The sequence below is a fragment of the Muscardinus avellanarius genome (genome assembly GCF_963383645.1).
Source record: "Muscardinus avellanarius genome assembly, chromosome: X".
NCBI classification, from domain to species: domain Eukaryota; kingdom Metazoa; phylum Chordata; class Mammalia; order Rodentia; family Gliridae; genus Muscardinus; species Muscardinus avellanarius.
The window spans coordinates 25,963,430-25,984,361 of NC_137792.1; the positions used below are offsets into that span (position 1 = coordinate 25,963,430).

The 20,932-nt window shown below is 34.7% G+C and overlaps 1 protein-coding gene across 2 annotated transcripts in view; it reads right to left on the reverse strand.

The window, feature by feature from the left end:
• DMD (dystrophin) overlaps positions 1-20,932 on the reverse strand; it is a gene marked incomplete at both ends in the record, with an annotated part of 2,101,015 nt that overhangs the window by 898,082 nt on the left and 1,182,001 nt on the right. For both annotated transcript variants that reach the window (XM_080719244.1, XM_080719243.1), the window contains one exon: positions 431-606. In XM_080719244.1, coding sequence (XP_080575370.1) covers positions 431-606 — 176 coding nt within the window. The remainder of the gene's footprint in view (positions 1-430; positions 607-20,932) is intronic.

Genomic DNA, 20,932 nt, shown 5'->3' on the forward strand with positions numbered 1-20,932 from the left:
AAAAGAAAATATTGCTATCATATTTTTAGCAAAGAAGCATATTTGTGGATATTAAATCTAACAAGAAAGCTACCTTCCCTATGAAATTTTCATTTATAATTACACTTTTTCATCATCGAAAATAATTGAGATTCTGCTTTCTAAAGTCAGAATATATGGAAGACATTCACATTTAAGCAAATGTGTGATGTTTAAAACAAACTTAAAACTTTAAAATAGCCGAAAAGCACTGAGTAGCAACAAGTGTATATTTTAGTATCTGAGAAAAATGAATAAAATTTTTTTTTACTGCTGTTGATTAATTTGATGGTCTCCTTACTGTTAATTGCCTTAACCCAACTTATAATCTTCTTTCATGAAATCTTTTTTAAAGGACAGTTTAAATAGCTCTGTTAAAATTTTAGCATTCCTATTTTAGCTGTCACCCTACCTCTTTTTTCTTTCTGTCAGTTGTTTGCAGACCTCCTGCCACCGCAAATTCAGGCTTCCCAATTTTTCCTGGAGAATACTGGCATCTGTTTTTGAGGACTGTAGAATTATTTCTTCCCCGGTTGCATTCAGCGTTCTGACAACAGTTTGCCTCTGCCCAATGCCATCCTGGAGTTCCTGAAAGATACCAAAAAGGCAAAACAAAAAATGAAGCTCCACGTTCCTTTATTTGAAAAAAGATGAAACAATGTGCTACCACATGCAGTTGTACTGGGAGAGAAAGGAATATAAAAGCTCCATGTGAAAGTTACTCTATGAAACTGACATGCCCATATCCAAAGGATACAAGACAGAAAGACACCTTTTATGTGTCAGTAAAAAAAAGCACCCTCTCAGTTCAGCTCCAGTTTTTATTTTTGTAAGCTTGTCAGCGAGAGAGGATGGTATAATGTCCTACAAATCAATTAGTTGAAAACCTTCTCAAGAGCAAATTCGATTTCTTGTCCCCACAAGGATGTTCCATGTTTAATAGTCTATGAAGTGTTGTAAAATTTAAACACGAACAAAGTATTTGGGTTTCTTAGTGATTGTTGATTTGAGGTGAAAAAGATCAAACATAGTTTAGCCATAGTATTTTTTTAACTAAAGATCTTTAAATAAAATTCATTACTATATTAAAAAGAAATTTATTTTAACTTGTTTGTATCACTATATTTTGCATTATAAAGCTACATAAATATAAAAATTAATTACTTTCAGGGGCAGCCCATCAAGAAACCTCTAAAGTTCAGTAATGAATTTTAAAATAATCTATAACCACCAGAATGTTTTTATTAGTCATTGATGGTGTCAAGTTTAAATATATACTTTTTATCTTGAACAAAATTTAAGAGTAAAGTGTTAGAAAAATTGTTCCATTAAAACAGAGACTATTACAACTAAGTATGCATATAAACGAAATGCCTTTTTACCATTAAATAAAAATGACAACCTTTCATTATTTACCTTTTATTTTAAAAGATAACAGAATAGTAAGGAAATTAAAATATTACTAAAATTTAGAAAATGAGAAAATACATAAGAACTTGAGATACCTTCATATTTAAATTTGAATGACTACCAAATTCTTATGCCAGGGACAGACTGTGCAGCACTCTTCCTGAGAGATGTGACACAAATTATTGAATACTCATATATTTTGTTATTTCAGCTACTTCAGGACCCCATGACATGTTCATAGTATATGTCAGGATATGCTTAACAAATGAATAAAAGAATGCATGTTTTCTGAGACTGAGTTGAATCTCTAGAGATTCTCATTCCTCATAAATTTCCTGATAATTTTTACTACTTTGTTTAATCCTAGAACTTGAGGTAGCATATTGTTAGCAATTTAAAAGTTTCATAAATCAACAAAAGTGATAACAAGACCTTTATTTTCAAGATACAGTAGCTCACAGTATATATAAAAGTATGCAAAGTCATTGAACTTTTCACAAGCTGTCTTGACCATAGTCTTATGACTAGCCCATGAGGTATATTCTAGTAAACATGTATTACTTCCATGCATCTAGGGCTCCATTCCATGTATCTCAGTTTTTACTACTTTCCTCTTTATAGTGCTGCAGAAGCCACTGCTTAGTCAGCATTCCAATCATACCATAAATTCATTGAAGTTTGTGATTATGTCCTGTTAGTAGCAAAAAGAGAAAAGAATTCAGGAAGAAAAGAGGAGTGGAAAGGAGGGAGAGATGAATAAAGGAGGAAGTTCAATTTTATTATCACCCTGGTATCATTATTATTACTATTTATCATTGGTTCTCCTTGAGAATAAAAATAAGTACAAGTCTTTAGGCATAAGGAATTATGTAATCTAGTTGAAGAGATTAGAGCCAATTGTGAATGGTAAATTGTTATACTGTAGCCGGGCATGGTGGCACACGCTTGTAATCCCCGCACTTGGGAGGCAGAGACAGGAGGATTGCATAGATTCGAAGCCAGCAGCACACTGGTTTAGGAGACCTTGTTTCCAAATAAAAATGTAAAAATAGGTCTGGGAGTATAGCCCAGAGGTAGAAGGGCTTCCAGGAACCCCCTTACCACTGGAAAAAAAAATTGTTATATTGTATACAGTTGAATAGAAAAAGCAAGGCACTCGAATATAGATAGCTCCAAAGAAAAACTCTAGTAGAAGGATAATTAAGAGAGATTTCTCAGGGATTTTGACATTTAAAGAAAAGGTAGGACTAGCTGAGGTTGGTGGTGCGCACTTGTAATCCTAGTACTTGTTAGGCTCAGACAGGAGGATTACAGTTTGCAGCCACCCTCAGTAAATTAGCAAGGCTCTTTGCAACTTAGTGAGACTGTTTCATAAATAAAATAGGGCTAGAATTGTAGCTCAGAGGTAGAATGCCCTTGTGTTCAATCTCTAGCACTAAACCCAATTAAAAAAAAAAACACACACACACAACAACCCCCAAATCGAAAAACAAAAAGCAAAACTGTGTTGGATTTAGGCACATGGAGATTCAGGAACAGCAAGGAGAAGGCAGAAGAAATTAAGTCCTGTAGTGCCTAATCTCCATGATCTAATCAGGAGTGCACAATTGGGATTTTGTGTCACTATATTCTCATATAGGGAGAGGTTCAGCCACAGGTATGTATTGTGTCTTGGGCAGAGAGGACCTTGAATTTTACTAAAGAGTTTGCAATTCACTGGAAGTTAATATAAAACAAATCATTTAAAAATATGTGACTGTCAAGGCTAGAGCTTAGCTTCCCAGTCAGAGGACCGGCTAATGTTGAGGAAGGAGTCAGGAAGATAGGTATTTGGACTAAAATGAGAATTTCAAAATTAGACCAGAAAGAAAAGTCTAGAAGTTATATGCATAGTTAAGAAACTAACCAATGTAGCATGGGAGCAAGCTGGATCATACAAAATACAAAGGACTATTGAAGTGGAGAAATCTTTGCCTAAAACACAAAAGTCATGAAGGGAGATAGAAAGAAAACGTAGAGCTAATATTTATATCTCCAAGGTTGTTCAATACTTATAATTCCTAACTCCTAATTTTAAAAATGCATGGAGGGCACACAAGAGAGAATTGTTTCTCAAACTTTAATATACACAAGAATCTCTTGTAATCTTGCTAAACTTCAGATTATCATGCAGTAGGTCTGTAGAGGGGTTAAAATCCTATATTTCTAACAAGCTCCAAGAGGATGATGATACAGCTAGTCCAGGACAGGACTTTGAATATTAAGATGATAGAGTCTGCCTCTGATTCTTCATCAACGAATTCTTATTGCTGGTTATAATGCTATGAACCAAACCTGCCTTAGAATTATTATCTTAGCCTCTTTGTTTTGTGTTTTTTATTTTAGCCCTCTTACTTCATAGCTGATGGCTATGGAGATTTTTACAGCCCATTTGTAGAATCAACAAGGATTTTATTATTCCTATTTCACAGAAAAGAGAGAGAAGGAAATACTAAGAATGAAGCAATAACTTAAAATTGTTAGATCTAAATCTCAATTATATAGAATACAAAGTCAGGACCTTTCGATTTTTTAATTTTGTGAAAGAGAGCTCACTAAATATTCTATTACATTTGTGTGAGAAGATTTTGTAACTAGGAGAAATATTTACAGTTTATGGTCTACTTGAGAATTTTCAGTGATACAGCATAGAAGAGCAAAATAATGGATCAAAACAGGAAGTAAAATTTTGTATGTGGTATTATGCTTAGTCTCTGAGCCAGAAAAAAGAAGGTGGCATTTGATTTACAAAAGTAAATGTAAAATCTCAATCAACTTCATTCACAGTGAAAAATACAAATTAAATTTAATTCTATAGCTTCTAAATATTTTAAGTACTGAATTATTCATTGCCAATGAAACTTCTAAGCTTTGATATCATATTAATATACTGTTGTCATGGGTATCCTTATCTATTTCTCTAGCAATTAACATCTAGTCTTAGCTTTGGACAGAAAGAAAATCATAATTAAATCTATTGGATTATTCATCATAGTTGGAAAGCTTATTGTGTTTTGATTCCAATATTAAGCATTCATTCTTAATAAGGAGTGCATATCAGACATCCCTATGGAGCTTTTTCAAAAATATAAAAGCCCATAATTCTAATATAAGCCTATTGATTCAGAATCGCAGGGGGAAAGGGATGAAGGTGTACAAAACAGATACACTACAAAAGACTAGGCTAAAAATTTGTGGTCTGGGTAGGGGAATAGGAGAGACATGTTCTAGAATGACCGCATTATCCTTAACTCCTTTTATGCTTCTTAAATTAAGAAGTATTCCTACATTATAGCAAATGACACATTTATTTAAGTACTTCAACTGTAATCAAACTTGGGGGGGACAGGTACTGAAAGAGTCAAAGAAAAAACTCCTACCTTTTCAGAGAGGGAAGAATATGACAAAAGAAACTACTATCTTTTATATGAAAAATTTTCATAATCTTTATAAAAGAATACTTGTAAAATTTTTCAGAACTGCATGAAAACACAATAAATGGAAAATAAAATGTGACAAAAGAAGAAAAGGGATGAACTAAGAAGCTGTTTTGAGAAATTGTTCAGTAACAAATTGGATGACCTATATGGGAGATACAAAATTGGCAAAAAGTTTCAAACTAGTGAAGAAAATGGGAAAACAGGAGAGATAAAACATGACTGGGAAAAAAAAAACCCTAAGAAACAAAGAAAAGCAAACCTGTTATGAACAAGTAGATTTGTCAGGAGTTCAATCATGGCATATTCTTAATACTGTGATTTTTGCAAATGATTATAATGGTTTAGGTTTAGGATAATTTCTTAACCCTCAGGGAAACAAGGTGGCAATGTTGGAAGCTGGGCTTATTTGTTAAGGAGGGGTCCCTGGGGGTGTGGCTTTGGCAATATATGGTTCTTCTCTCCCATGCTATTTGTGTGCCTTCTCTCCAATTTCTCCCATATCTTGTGCTCTGTGGACACCAACCTCACATGGACTGAACCCCCAAATCTCCAAATACTATGAACAAATAAATCTCTCTTCCCTTAAATTGTATGGTCAGTCTTTTGGATTATAGCAGTGAAACTGTTGACTGAAACAATGATTTATGACATATTTTGAGACAGGTTAATCACTCCCTCAGTTTACTGATAGGTCAAATAAAAATATGTCATAAAATAAATTTGTAGAGAGTTGTGAAATGAGGCAGGTATAATTTTGTGGGGGAAATTTCATAAAAATATGGCACTTTATCTTCTTTCTGTCCTGATTAAAACCATTACCAGGTTTGTTCCTCATCAGTCCCTGGAAAGCAAGAGTCTGAAAATAGTTTCTTGTACTTTCCTCAAAGATGAAGTAAGCAAGTATGGTTCTCATGTTAATTCATATTCTATTAGTCACTACTGTCTTCAGAGATTTTAAGATTCTTCAGAAAGTATCCATCTACTTTTATCAGATGATTTTTTATAGAAGCAACACAAATGGGCAAATATCTGAATTACAGAATAGGCACAGTGACTGCACATATTCTACTTAGGCCATCTGCAGACTGGGTGAGCATCTGATGTAGACAATCAGAAATATTTGAAGATGGCTAAAATTTGGGAACCAAGCTGGGTGTGGTAGTGCATACCTGTACATCCTAGTACTTTGGAGGATGAAACAGGAGGTTCACAGGTTTGAGACCAGCCTCTGCCACTTAGGAAGGCCTTCAATTTAGACTCTGTTTCCAGACATAAACTTTAAAAATGGCTGGAGGTGTAGCTCAGAGGTAGAATGTGAGTTTAATCCCCAGTACCACACACAAACACACATACATACAAACAAATTAAGATAGTATGAGTTGAAAAGAGGAAGAGAGGGACAGGAATGGATGAATAGTATTAAAAAAAGGCAAGAAGGATGAGAAAAAATGTTATAAGTGGCTTAACAATATGGCAATTGTTTTTAGATAGAAAACATTCTTTTACAATTATTTATATTTACTATATTAATTGTATATATTTGTGAGCTAAATTATAATAAGATTTATGTATGCAACATGTAATGATCAACTCAGTGTGGTTAACATTTCCATTTCCTTAAAGATTAAAATTGTTTTTGCCTAATATGTAATAATTGTACATATTTATGAGGAGATGGCACATTTTGAATAAAGAACAAAGATTGTAGGTGGTGACAATCAAGGCCAGGATGGTCCAGGATGAAGAGAATAAGGATTGGGTCTCCTATTAGCTCCAAGATCAAGTTCCAATAGCCTGGCAAAGAGGGAACATCTAAAGAACATCCACGTCCTCTTTTCCTCTCTGCCTTCACATCCTGCTCTCCTGTCACATCCCTTTATCAAGCTTAGCTCCAACTCCCAGTAAAAAGGAATGAATGGCTTTCTTCTTCTTTGAACTGCTATGTTTAGTGGGACAAACTCATTACCTACCTGTAGCAGTCATTTTATGTTACCTCTTGCCAGAGGTCCTTTAAAACTCTTAAGTGGCCAGGCATGGTAGCGCATGTTTGTAATCCCAGTACTTGGGAGGCTGAAACTGGAAGATTGCTAGGTTTGAAGCCAGCTTTAGCTACTTAGTAAGGCTCTCAGCAACTTGGAGAGATATTGTTCCCAAATAAAATATAAAATAGATCTGAGAGTATAGCCTGGAGGTAGAATGTCCCTGAGTTCCCTCCCTAGTACAATAAATAAATAAATAAATAAATAATAAATCTTCTAATAATAGCTAAGTTCCCCCTTTTAACAAATGTATTTATAAAAATAATTCCATTTAGTGTTATATATGTATGTGTTGCACTTTGCAGTGAAAATTCAATACTTAAGGGATTTCTTTTCTTCTAAGCATAAAATGTAAATCTCCAAATTTGAACTATACTAGAGATCTACCTTCTAGCTATGGACCTACAGATCTTTTGCTAGGAATTTGCAAAATAAATCAATCAAAGAGGAGCAGTCTTTGCAACTGAACAATCAGAAACAAAAATCACCTTCTTAGCCTCTTCTTTGTCCTGTTTTCATTTTATTTCCATTTCTGTTAACATTTATTGTGTCCCACTAAATAAAAATGCTGAAATCATACATATATTTTCTAAGTCTTTCACAAGAACTGGAGTTATAAGCTGGTGTTATTAGATTTCATCTAATCCCTCTTTTACCTATGAGGATCAATAATAGATAGGTTTCTTGGTATGATTCCCTATCTGTTCCTAATAATTGTTGCTATAAAAATTAGAATTATACCTAAAACTAGAATGAAACTGTTTATTTTCCAAAGCAAACATTCTGCCAATGAACTGGAGAAAAATTATGTACAATGGTGATTTGTTTTAATGAAACACTTATCTAATATCAAATTACTATGAAGTTTTCTTTCAATGTGTTTATCTCCTTCACATCAGCAATTTTTATGTTCATTATTATCACTGCTATTAATATGCAAACAAAATAGTTTCAACATAAAGTTCCTAAAGTACAGAATGCATTATAGAGACATTGTAGGCTTTTTGAGTTGTTTCTCTTTCAAGAGATGATTCTCTGGGAAAAAATATCACATTTTCTTCAATTTCAAGCAGAGAATGAGTGCAGAAGGTTATCAAAAGGAAAAAAAATATGTTAAATTTCTGCCTTTAGGGATCTTAAACTGGGGACTTCATATTAAATCTGGCCTTAGACATGTTTTGGAAGTTGAAGTTTGTTTAATAACTTGACAGCCTTTAGGTGGGGCATCTGTGTACTCAGCTCCTCTCTAAAGGCAGTTAGGCAGTTGAATTGCTTTAAAGAAAATGGCTGTTTTAAAGTATACGACTTTGCAAAGTGAATAGGTTTTCCTTTGTTAAAAATCAATGTTAGTCCTCTCTAGCTCACAGATTTATTATTTCCTTCTTTGCTTCTAAATTGTTCATGAGCATTTCAGAAGAAATATCTAGGAACATTTAAGTGTTGTTTTTCTTTCCATTTGCTTACATTTGTTAAGAAAACAAATTGGTTTTTGTCTGAAAAAAAGAAAGCTCTTGTCCATGACCATTCATGCTAGTTTATTACTTGATCTTGATTATAAAGAATATGATGTGGGTATATAATTATTTCCATATAATTGCTAGCAATGTTTTGAATACATGTACGGTATTTTAATGTGGGACTTATTGCATATAACCAGAAAACATTAGCTTTTATGAAATAATATCTGAAAAGAGACATAGAGCATTTAAAAACTCATAGTTCTCTTTTCTAGAGGTACTTACAAGTTGGACCTACACAAGTATTTGTTCAAAAGTCATTTGATAGATAGAGGGAGGAAAGAGTAGATATGTATGTGTGTATTAGAATAACAATATAATAAAAAATAAAGCAATGTACACGTAGGTTGATTAAAGATTGGAAATATTTGATTAAAATATCTATTCAATGGTTTTAAAAAGTTGTAGTTACCTATGTAAGTATTTGCCACACCTATCAAATATTTTTGCTCTGTGATCTACTACTTACTTATTGAGTACCTCATATAGGCCAGGCCTTGTGATAGGCTCTGATCATCATTGGATACATAAGGAAAACTGTAATGGACAGGTGGGAGATATCATAGTAGTTCAAGTGAGGTAAGATAGCAGCTTAGATTGGAGAGGTAGTGGTTGAGTTGGAAAGAAGTGGATGGAACCAAGTGATATTTAAGAGTTAAGTAGATAGGACTCAGTTATGCAACAAGGACAGGAATGAACAAAATATATCAGCTGGGGATACTAGTCGGGAGTTCAGTTGAAATTCAGAACTAAAAATATAACTGAAACTATTACTGGCACATTTTAGTCTAAAATGTGTGATGTGTATTTGGCTTTAAATGTAGTTTAGTTCTTCCTTTTCATTCAAATTAATTATGGATAAGTTCAAAACTAGCAATCATAATCCAAAAATATTTTGGAACTCCCTTAATATTTGCATGATTACTGTTTCATAGGAAAGTCAGGGGAGTAGTTTTATCATTATTGACCCCTGTACATCTATTATGTTCTATTTTTATATGCTGGCTCTTTTCATATTCTCAGACTCTTAAGAATGAAAAGGCCTAGAATTGAGATAAAGAGGGATAAGTATAGATTAATTAATATCACAAAAGGCTAAATGTAGCAAGTTGAAAGGCACTAGAATTCTCATGAATTTGAAAAATAGAAGAATATTATTCTCATGAAGCTTCATGTGCAATTTCACCATAATTTAAACCCATTTATTGGTAAAATTCAATGGTCAAAGATGATTTCCAATGATACTGATGCTACTCTTTAAGAGATGAGAAATTAAACCTTACTAAAAGAAGCTCCTTATATTATGTTTTATAGGTATTCCAGGTGCTTTTGCTATATCATAATCCCTAAATGACCATTTAATTCAGGTAAATCATTAAATGCAGGTAAGAATTTGCTCCAAAAGAATTTATTCCAAAAAATATTTAGAATAACTTCTCTGCATATCGTGCTTTTTAATGATAAACTTGTCTCTTCTCATCAACATTGTGAATTTAACAGGAGAGAGCATAGCAAGCAAATAACTATATATAATTCTATTTTAATGCAATGATTGTGGCTGTCTGTGATGTGTGTGTGTGTGTGTGTGTGTGAGAGAGAGAGAGAGAGAGAGAAAGAGAGAGAGAGAGAGAGAGAGAGAGACAGAGAGAGAGACAGAGAGAGAGAGAGAATGAGAGAGAGAATATGTGTGTTTGGGAATATGGTAAGGAAATAAAACATAAAGGTTGTGGCAATTATTATTATAAGTGACTCAAGGATACTACTTTTTTCTATTTCCTTATTAACAGGCAGGGTGTTAATCATTGTTTAAATAATTGCTTGAGAAATATTTGTAAATAAATTGATCAGAAAACTAGAAAATATATTACAGTATTCTTGGTTTTTAATTTGGGGGAGATTCAAAACTAAGTTTTTGAAATATATACAACACCCCAGTATAGAAAAGATAATTAAAGAATAATTGAGTTTTTCCAATGTTTTATCTCTTACCACAAATAACAAGTTATCAAGGAAAAGTTTAGCTTCTCAGGCTCTTGAGAGTGAAAAGCCCCCAAAATAAGATAAAGAAGGATAAAAACAGATCTCTGCATCTAACATCAATTAATTGATTTTAATCACTTACATTAGAATTCAGAAGTCCCAAGATATTAACTAACACTCCTTATCTAAACACATGATGGGTATCACTAAACCTTATATGTCCCTCTTCCACATTATGCAGGAATTAAACATAAGCTACTATTTTTTTCTCTAACACTTAATTTCTCAGTTAGGTTTCTTATTATCAAACTCATTATCTTTTGTATAGCAATGCTCCTTTCCTTCATGGAATTAGACAAAAACAATCATGCATCTCTTAATAACTCGGCATGTCCTCTGAAAACCAAAACTATCAGGAACAATAATTGATTCCTTTCCTATTACTAGCATATTTGTACAATATTAATAATCCATATCTTTCTTAATCATATATAAACCCGAGGAACATAAGAATAAAATATTCAGATGACTTAAGCAAGTCCTTTGTTAGAACTTCCAAAATCATCCATGTACAACACTAAAAGGTTGGGGATAGTCATAATAGTAGAAAGGTTGACTTGCTTATCAATCTAATTGTTAAAGGAAAAGATGCAACTGCCAAATGTAAATGTTATCTCAATTTTTATCACTAGTGATGCTTCGTTCCTAGGCTACCACTTAGTATTTCAGGACATTTCCATTATTAGTTTTATTTATTTATTTATTTATTTATTTATTTATTTATTTATGTTTATGTGGAACATACTGAAAATGGCATGGCATACATTCAGACTGTGCTTGGTGCCCTCTCCATGCCCCCACTTCCCCTTCTCTGCCTCCAACAATGCGTGTTCAGGTTAACCATGTTATATTCATACTTATACACATAATCAGATCTAGCTCCTCTATTAATCAACTGCAGCCTCCTTCCTCTCCTATCCTTCCATTCTAGCTTTGCTGTGGTTTCCCTCCATTATCTGGATCCCACTATACCCCTCCTGGGTATTTTTCCAAAGACGTTGAAATCAGAGAACTAGAGTAACATATACATACCCATGTTCATAGCAGCACAATTCATAATAGCCAAAATATGGAACCAACCTAGGTCTCCATCAACAGATGAATGGATTGCAAAATTATGGGAAATACACATAATGAAATTCTACTCAGCTATAAAGAAGAACAAAATCATGTCATTCTCAAGAAGATGGAAAGACCTGGAGAACATAATGTTAAGTGAGATCAGCCAGGCACAGAAAGAGAAGGGACATATGTTTTCTCTAATATGCCCAAACTAGGGACTATGAAGAGTACCAGAGGATCTCCAGGACATTTCCATATAACTAACATCTCACAGAAAACAGTTTCAAGCCAACATTAACATCACCCCTGAAACTGGTTTATTTTGTTGCCTTCAGTATGTATTTGAATAACATTTGAATTCCCCCACTTACCAAGCTTGAAATTACCAGATCATATAGGTTTTACACTCAATAAAACTTCCATCTTGCTGATCCTGTATGTTCTACTTCTTTCCCAGTTGATCTCATCATCATTTTTCCTCCAATCTGGTTGTATATTATACTTCACTTATGTTAGAAATATGCCTCTTTAACTGTTTCCCCCCTGAATAAATATGACACATATTTAATATTTAATTTCCATATTAATACTCCAGATATACAGTTCTGTTGGTGGATTTCCTGCTAAAAAATGCATACTGAATACACAGTGTCTGTCTGCTAAAGACAAAATAGCTTAGATAACATTCAGAACTTTAGAGTATCCCTGAAAGAAATGTTTCTGGGCTTATTAAAATTACTTCCCAATTCTTAATTTATGCTTTGGCACAAATGGACAATTTTCCTAGAACAAGGATACACTGATCATTCCCCAGGGCTTTGCTCATTCTCTCTCCTCCAACATGCATACCCTCATTTCTTTTTCTTTTGTTTTTAATTCACCATGTTTTGTTTATTCATTTGTTTGTAGATGAACATTTGAGTTGCTTCCAACTCTTGGCTATTGTGAATAACCTTGCTATGAAAATGGTTGTGTTAATATCTTTTCAATATCCTGCTTTTAGTTCTTCTGGATATGTACTTAGAAATTACAATTTTAGATCATATGATGGTTCTATTTTTAATTTTGTAAGTAATTTCCATGCTGTTTTCCATAGCACTTCCATCATTTTATACCTCAAGAACAGTGCCTAGAGATTTGAGTTTCTGTACTTCCTTGTTAGCAATTGTTATTTTGTGTGATTTTTAAAAACACAAATCCATCTGAAATGGATAATTGGTCATATTCAATTTGGGGTTTTTAAAATATGTTCCTGAACTGGGAATTGAGCCCAAGGCCTCATGCATGCTAAACACTCCCATTCCTTTTTTATTTTTATTTTTTATTTTTTATTTTATTTTTTATTTTTTTGTGGGTCTGGAGATGGAACCCAGGGGCATTTGACCTCTGAGCTACACCCTCTGCCCTATTTTTTTTTATTCTTTATTTTGAAACCGGGTCTCACTGAGTTGCAGAGGGCCTCACTAAGTAGCTGAGGTTGTCCGCAAACCACGATCCTCCAGGTCTCAGCCTCCCAAATGCTGGGATTACAAGTGTGCGCCACCACGCCCGGCTCCCTATTCCTTTTTTAAAATTTTATTTTTAGACAGTGCATCACTAAGTTGTCCAGGCCTCGGTTTTGTGATCCTGCTGCCTTGACCACCATAGTAGCTGGGATTATAGGAATGTATCAGTACACCTGGCCTCATTGTGGGTTTTTAATTTTTTTCAGACTGGGTCTCACTATGTTTCTGAGGGTCTTGTTAAGTTGCTGAAGCTAGTTTAGAACCCGTAATTCTCGCCAGGCGTGGTGGTGCACGCTTGTAATCCCAGCATTCGGGAGGCTGAAACCAGAGGATCGCGGTTTGTGGACAGCCTCAGCTACTTAGTGAGGCCCTCTGCAACTCAGTGAGACCCTGTATTCAAAATAAGACAGGGGATATAGCTCAGAGGTTGAATGCCCCTGGGTTCCATCCCCAGACCCACAAAACAAACAACAACAACAAAAAAAACCCTGCAATTCTCTGGTCTCAGTCGTCTGAATCCTGAATCTACAAGTGTGTACCACCACATCCAGCTTAAATTATTCTTTAAATGTTTTATTAGTGTCTACACTTCCATTTATGCAAACCTGTCATTCCAACCCACTATACCAGGACTTCATGAAGCATAAGCCACAACTATTTTCCTTACTCTGGCAACTATGTAAAGTACCTGCTACATGGTAGTGTACAAAGCACATTTGTTAAGTGGATAAATGAAATTGTACCGCAAATATTGTCTCTCATATGAATACACACTTGACTATAAATTATCTATCCTGTGAAATTCTAATGTACTTGTATTATGTCTATTTTATGATGCTTTTTCAGAGTCTATAAAAATTAAACTTTATTATTGTGTTTGGAAGTTTATGGTTATCTTTAGTGCAGACACACTGCCTTCTTTACCTTTGAGTTTTCTACCATGCTATTCAGGTAGAGTTATTGGACTAAATGACAACAAAAATAAATAAATCTCTTTTATTGTCATGCTGTGGAAGGGACAGATTTTTTGCGGTGTTTTGAAGGCATCTCTATGAGCATAGTGCATGTGATAAAAATCATGATTAGATTCTAGTTCTATATTCTCAAATACTTGGTAGGCTTCTAATAAAAAATTTAGTTTTGATAATTCCAAATAGAATATCACTAGCAGACAGTCAAATAAGTAGCATTTTCAAGCTGGGCATGGTGGTGCATGCTTGTAATCCCAGCATTTGTAAGGCTGAGACAGGAGGATCTCAGTTCTCATGGCCAGCCTCAGCTACTTAGTTAGGTCCTTTGCAACTTAGTGAGATCCTGTATCAAAAATTAAAGAAGAAAAAATAGGGCTGGTGGTGTAGCTTGAAGGAAGAATGCCCCTGGGTCCCATCCCCAGTATAGAAAAATAATAATAATGATAATGATAATAATAATAAATAATAATAATAATATAAGCATGTTAAATGCTTCATATTAGTGACAGGGATACCAGAAAACAGTGCTTTTACAAAGACAATGTACTCCTTTCTGAAAAAATTGCATTCCTATAGACTCTTTGGACATAGAAAAATTAAAGAAACACAATACAGGAAGATGGCGAGGGAAAAAAGCGGGGTTTATGAGTCCCGCTAACAATCGATCTCTATTACCACAAAATCAGCACCTTTCATAGCCAGAAAAACACCATCAGCAGTGAAACAAAAACTGTAAATACAAGGGACAGATAAAAACAGGGCTGGGAAATGGGACACCAGAAAGAAACCAGCCCGCAGTGCTGCAGCTGGAGCCATGGCACGGAGCCTCATGGACGCCATCTTCCCTCGCAGCACCAGGCTCCAGAAAGGAGGGGGACTCAGAATGGAGCACAGAACCTGAGAGGAAATATGCCAGCCTCACAGCCGAGGACACGGCAGAAGAGCCTTACTGCCGGCGGCAGCGACAAATTCACCAAATGGCTCAAGACCAACTCACTCAACAACCCACCAGGCTCCAGAGAGGAGGGGAGGACAGGGAACTGAGCACACCCTGCAGGGACTCAGAGTGGAGCTCAAAACCAGAGAAGAAATACTCCAGCCTCAGACCGAGGATGTAACAGTGGTGCCATATTGAAAGCAGCAGCAGCAGTAAATTCACCTAGTCCACTACAGCTCCATCAGCACACTCAACAAACACCATAATGGAATGAAACTAGAAATCAACTATAAGAAGACCAAGAGAAACAACATAAACATGTGGAGACTGAACACCACACTTCTGAATGAAGAATGGATTATAGAAGATATGAGGTGAAATCAAGAAATTTCTAGAAACAAATGAAAATAAAGATACAACATATCAAAACCTCTGGGATGCTTTGAAGGCAGTATTAAGAGGAAAATTTATAGCACTGAGTGCTTACATAAGAAAAACAGAAACTCTTCAAATAAATAACCTAATGACACACCTCAAAACCCTTGAAAAGCAGGAACAATTGAACTCCAAAGCCAGCAGAAGACAGGAAATTATTAAAATTAGAGCAGAAATTAATGAAATAGAGAATAAAAAAAATACAGAAAATCAACAAAACCAAAAGCTGGTTTCTTGAAAAAATTAACAAGATTGATAAACCACTAGCCAACCTAACTAAAAAAAAGAGAGAATCAACCCAAATTATGAAGATAAGGGATGAAAAAGGAGAAATTCCTACTGACAGTGTAGAAATACAGAGGATTATCAGAAACTACTTTGAAAAACTATACTCCAACAAAATGGAAAATCTGGAGGAAATCAAAACTTCCTAGATAAATACAACCTTCCTAAATTGAGTCAAGAAGATATAGAACATTTAAACCAACCAATAATAATCAAAGAGATTGAAACAGCAATAAAGAGTTTACCATCAAAGAAAAGCCCAAGACTAGATGGTTTCCCAAATGAATTTTAGAAGAGCTAACACCAATGCTCTTCAAACTATTTTGCGAAATATAAAAAACTGGGATTCTCCCAAATACATTCTATGAAGCCAACATCACAATAATACCCAAACCGAATAAAGATAGTTCAAGGAAGGAAAACTACAGGCCTATATCTCTGATGAACTTGGATGCAAAACTATTAAACAAAATACTAGCAACACGCATTCAAAACCACATAAAGAAAATCATATACCATTACCAGGTAGGGTTCATCCCAGGAATGCAAGGCTGGTTCAACATACGAAAATCAATCCATGTAATTCATCATATAAACAGAATCAAAGACAAAAACCACATGATCATTTCAATAGATGCTGAAAAAGCATTTGATAAAATTCAACATCCATTTATGATAAAAATACTGCAGAGAATTGGAATAGAAGGAACATATTTCAACATTATTAAGCCAATCTACAATAAGCCCACCACCAACATCATATTAAATGGGGAAAAACTTCAAGAATTCCCCCTGAAAACAGGAACGAGACAACGATGTCCATTATCACCACTTCTCTTCAATATAGTACTAGAGACCCTAGCCAGAACAATAAGGCAAGAAAAGGAAATCAAATGAGTACAAATAGGAAAATAAGAACTCAAACTTTCACTATTTGCAGAGGACATGATACTATATTTAGAAAACCCAACAAACTCAACCAAAAGGCTTATAGAACTGATCAACAAATTCAGCAAAGTATCTGGATACAAAATCAATCTTAAAATATCAGAAGCTTTCCTGTACACCAACCATAAATCCACTGAGAAAGAAATTCAGAAAATGCTTCCACTCAGGATGTCCCACAAAAAAATAAAATACTTAGGAATAAATTTGACCAAGGAGGTAAAAGATCTCTACAAAGAAAACTATAAAACACTGAAAAAAGAAATCGAAGAACATCTTAGAAGATGGAAGGATCTTCCATGTTCATGGATTGGCAGAATAAATATCATTAAAATGGCCAAAAGTGATCTACAGATTTAATGCAATGCCCATTAAACTACCAAGATCATTTCTCACAGACATAGAAAAATCAGTTCTTAAATTTAACTGGAATAACAAAAAGCCCAGAATAGCCAAGGTAGTTCTCAGCAACAAAAACCACACAGGAGGAATCACAATACCTGACTTTAAACTATACTACGAAGCCATTGTAATAAAAACAGCATGGTACTGGCAAACAAACAGATACATAGACCAATGGAGCAGAATTGAAGATCCAGAAACAAGTCCACACACTTTCAGCCAATTGATTTTTGACAAAGGGGCCAAAACATACACTGGAAAAAAGATAGGCTATTCAACAAATGGTGTTGGCAAAATTGGTTAACCATATGCGGAAAATTGGAAATTAATCCCACTTTCTCACCCTGTACAAAATTCAACTCAAGATGGATCAAAGACTTGGAAATCAAACCAGAGACCTGGAAGCTCCTTGAACAGGGCATAGGTCCAACACTGCAACACATAGGCACAGATAAACACTTTTTCAACAAGACTCCAAAGGCACAACAAATTAATAGGCGAATCAATACATGGGATTGCATGAAAATGAAGAGCTTCTGTTCAGCAAAGGAAACTGTCAAGAACCTCAATCGAGAGCCAACAGAATGGGAGAAGATTTTTGCCACCTACCCCTCTGATAGAGGATTAATATCTAGAATATACAGAGAACTCAAGAAACTCAACACTAAGAAAACAAAGCATCCAATAACAAATGGGAAAGTGAACTAAATAGACACTTCACAAAAGAAGAAATTCAAATGGCCAATAAATGCATAAAAAATGTTCAAAATCACTGGCAATCAGAGAGATGCAAATCAAAACTACCCTGAGATTTCACCTAACTCCAACTAGAATGGCAATCATTCAAAACACAAACAACAACAGATGCTGGCAAGGATGTGGAGAAGTGGGAACTCTAAGACATTGTTGGTGGGATTGCAAATTAGTGCAACCACTTTGGAAAACAGTATGGAGAATCCTCAGAAGAATGGGAACAAATCTACCATTTGATCCAGCAATACAACTTCTGGCTATCTACCCAAAAGAAAAGAAACCAAACCACCAAATTAGTGCATGTATATCTATGTTCATAGCTGCACAATTCACCATAGCCAAACTATGGAACCAGCCAAGATGTCCATCAACAGATGAATGGATTACAAAACTGTGGGATATGTACACAATGGAATTTTACTCAGCCATCAAAAAAAAAACTCAATTACATCATTTTCAGGGAAAAGAATGGAACTGGAGGATATTATGCTAAGTGAGATTAGTCAGTCACAAAAAATAAGAAGTCAGATGCTTTCCCTAATATGTGAGAGTTAGGGAGAAATGGGTCATAGGAGGAACTCTAGATGAAAAAGGAAATCCTATAGAGGAGCAAACAAGGCAACCTAAAGGAGGAGAAAGGAGGGGGGAAGAGGAAAATCTCTAAAACACACAATGTACTTAAGCATATCGAAGTCAACCACTAAGCCAAGCAAGGGAGGGAGGGACAGGGAGGGAATGGGGTGGGAATTGGGTAGGGGTGAAATCAGTGAGGTGTACATGTCTGTATATGCAAGTTTTTTTTAACCCCAATATGATGTATGAATATAATGCACCAATAAAAAATAAAAAAGAAACACAATACAAAAATATCTATCATACCATATCTCCAGGTTATACCAATAACCTCAAAACTCTGTTACTTTCATCCAAAAAGAAGAAAGGCATAGTCCTGACCAGACAAAATCTATTTGAATGTCCAATGCATACATGGAAAGGTGCTTAATACTGTTTGTTATTAGAACAATTCAAATTAAAACTATAAAAATATACCTCTTTATATCCTGTAAAATAGCAAAACTTACAATAATTGGCAAGATCAAATACTGAGAAGGGTATAAAACCACCCCGGTGGACTGCAAAGTGGCACAGCCATATTAGAAAAATATTTGGCAGAATCTTATAGAGTGAAATGTTTGTCCCAGCCTTTTCAATTCTAGATATTAACTAAAAATAAAAATGTATTCTTATAAAAGATTTGTGCAAATTGTCATAGTATATTTAGTCATTAATGAAAACAACCTGAATGTTCGAGAGAAAAGTAGACAAATGCTGATGTGTTTATACAATGGAATATTAAATAGTAATAAAAAGGAACAAATCAGTGATGAGCTCACAACTTGGATGCATCTCAGAAATTTTATGCCAATCAAAATAGTACATATTATTTAATTCCATTGAATTTGAGACCAGTCAAAACTATGCTTGTAGAAATCAGATCATTAACTGGTGCCTATAGCAGGCAGAGATTTGCTGGAAGGAGAAATTAAGAAACTCTCTAAGGTGATAAAATGTTCTACTTTTTGATTGAGGTGTCAGTTTTATGTGTGAAACCATCTGACAAAAAATTAACAGACAGAGTGCTTAATATCTATGAGCTTGCCAATTCTAGGGACATTCTTCTATACTTTCTCAGATGATCACTACACTCACACCAAGTAACAAAAGACATATTAGATGACAGAATCTGAATATTAACCAAAATTCATTGACAGATTGTAATAATGAACCAAATGTAACAGGATCAAATTGTATAGAAGAACATGTTCCTCATCCCCTGCCAAGTAAATCTGTTTCATCTTATATAAAACTTTACCTCAATTAAGGAATAAGAATAATATCAATATCAATTACTTAACTCTCTTCAGTTATTTACTATCTTAACATTATTCAAGTGATAACATACAATTAATTTAAGTTCTTTTTCTCTTACTTCTCTTTCTTAAAGAATCTTATAGATTCTTTTTATGCAAGAAAAGAAGTGAGACCATAGCTGATTGAAAAACCTATTATTTGCTGCCACAATTTAAAAGGGTTCAGAAGTCTAATCAGGTTACACGAGGACAGGCTTAGTTAATCAGCATGGATGACATATGATTATCTTTTTTATCCCCATGTACAATGATCAAATTAGACTATTTATAAGGCAAGTAAAGTGTTGTCTATCTTTCAGGAACATGTATGTGTGAGGGGGTATTTATTAGACTAGAAATAGAAAACTATAGGGTTCCTATGAACTAAAGCTCTGAAAGAGAAAATGGCTCAACAAAATTGTGAGGCTGTAAGACCTATATTTTGAGAATATAGTAGCAAATGATACCAGCGCACCTAAAACAATGACTGGTATCTAATGAGATACACCATTCTGTAGGGGAATCCTCAAATGACATCAGGTTCTAAAAGAGTTTGAATACGGAATGAAAATGAGGGACACATAACTGAGGGTTCGTATTTAAAGATCGATAGAGAACCATATGAGCTGAGACAAAATGACAAACTAGAATGAACTGAGGTTTGTGACAATGTTAAAGGCAGTATTTAGGATATTTTTATTTCTGTTTAGACAGAGAATAAGTAGATTGTGGAAGGCTCACTGATTGGGGCACAAGGGTGAAAGTTAGGGATAGAGATGACGCAGAAAGCAGAACTGCTCAGCTCCTTTTGCTTGTCTATTCTGTCAAGGAGAATGTTCATCAGACTGGAAAAGGTACTAGAGAAATGCAGCCCAAAATAGGTGAAGGGATTTTAAAAGAGCACCTTGCTGCTCTAAATGAGGTAAAACTCTCTGTCCCCAGACCAATTATATTCCAGGGAAATGAGAGAGCTTGCACAACACAGTTCTACCCAGCTGTCAGTGGTCTTTGAGGAACTATTTTAGCACTGCAGATGAGCAGAAGTCATCCCAATTTTCAAAAATAAGAAGAATCCATTGCAATTGTCTTCCCTCTTTTCTTGCTATAGAACATTTCCAAATCACTGAACAGAAAGCAAACAAATACTTGTTAACAAAGACAACATGGAGACAGCTAAATTGTATTTGTATGACAACTTGTTGCTAAGGTGGACATGTGTGCTTG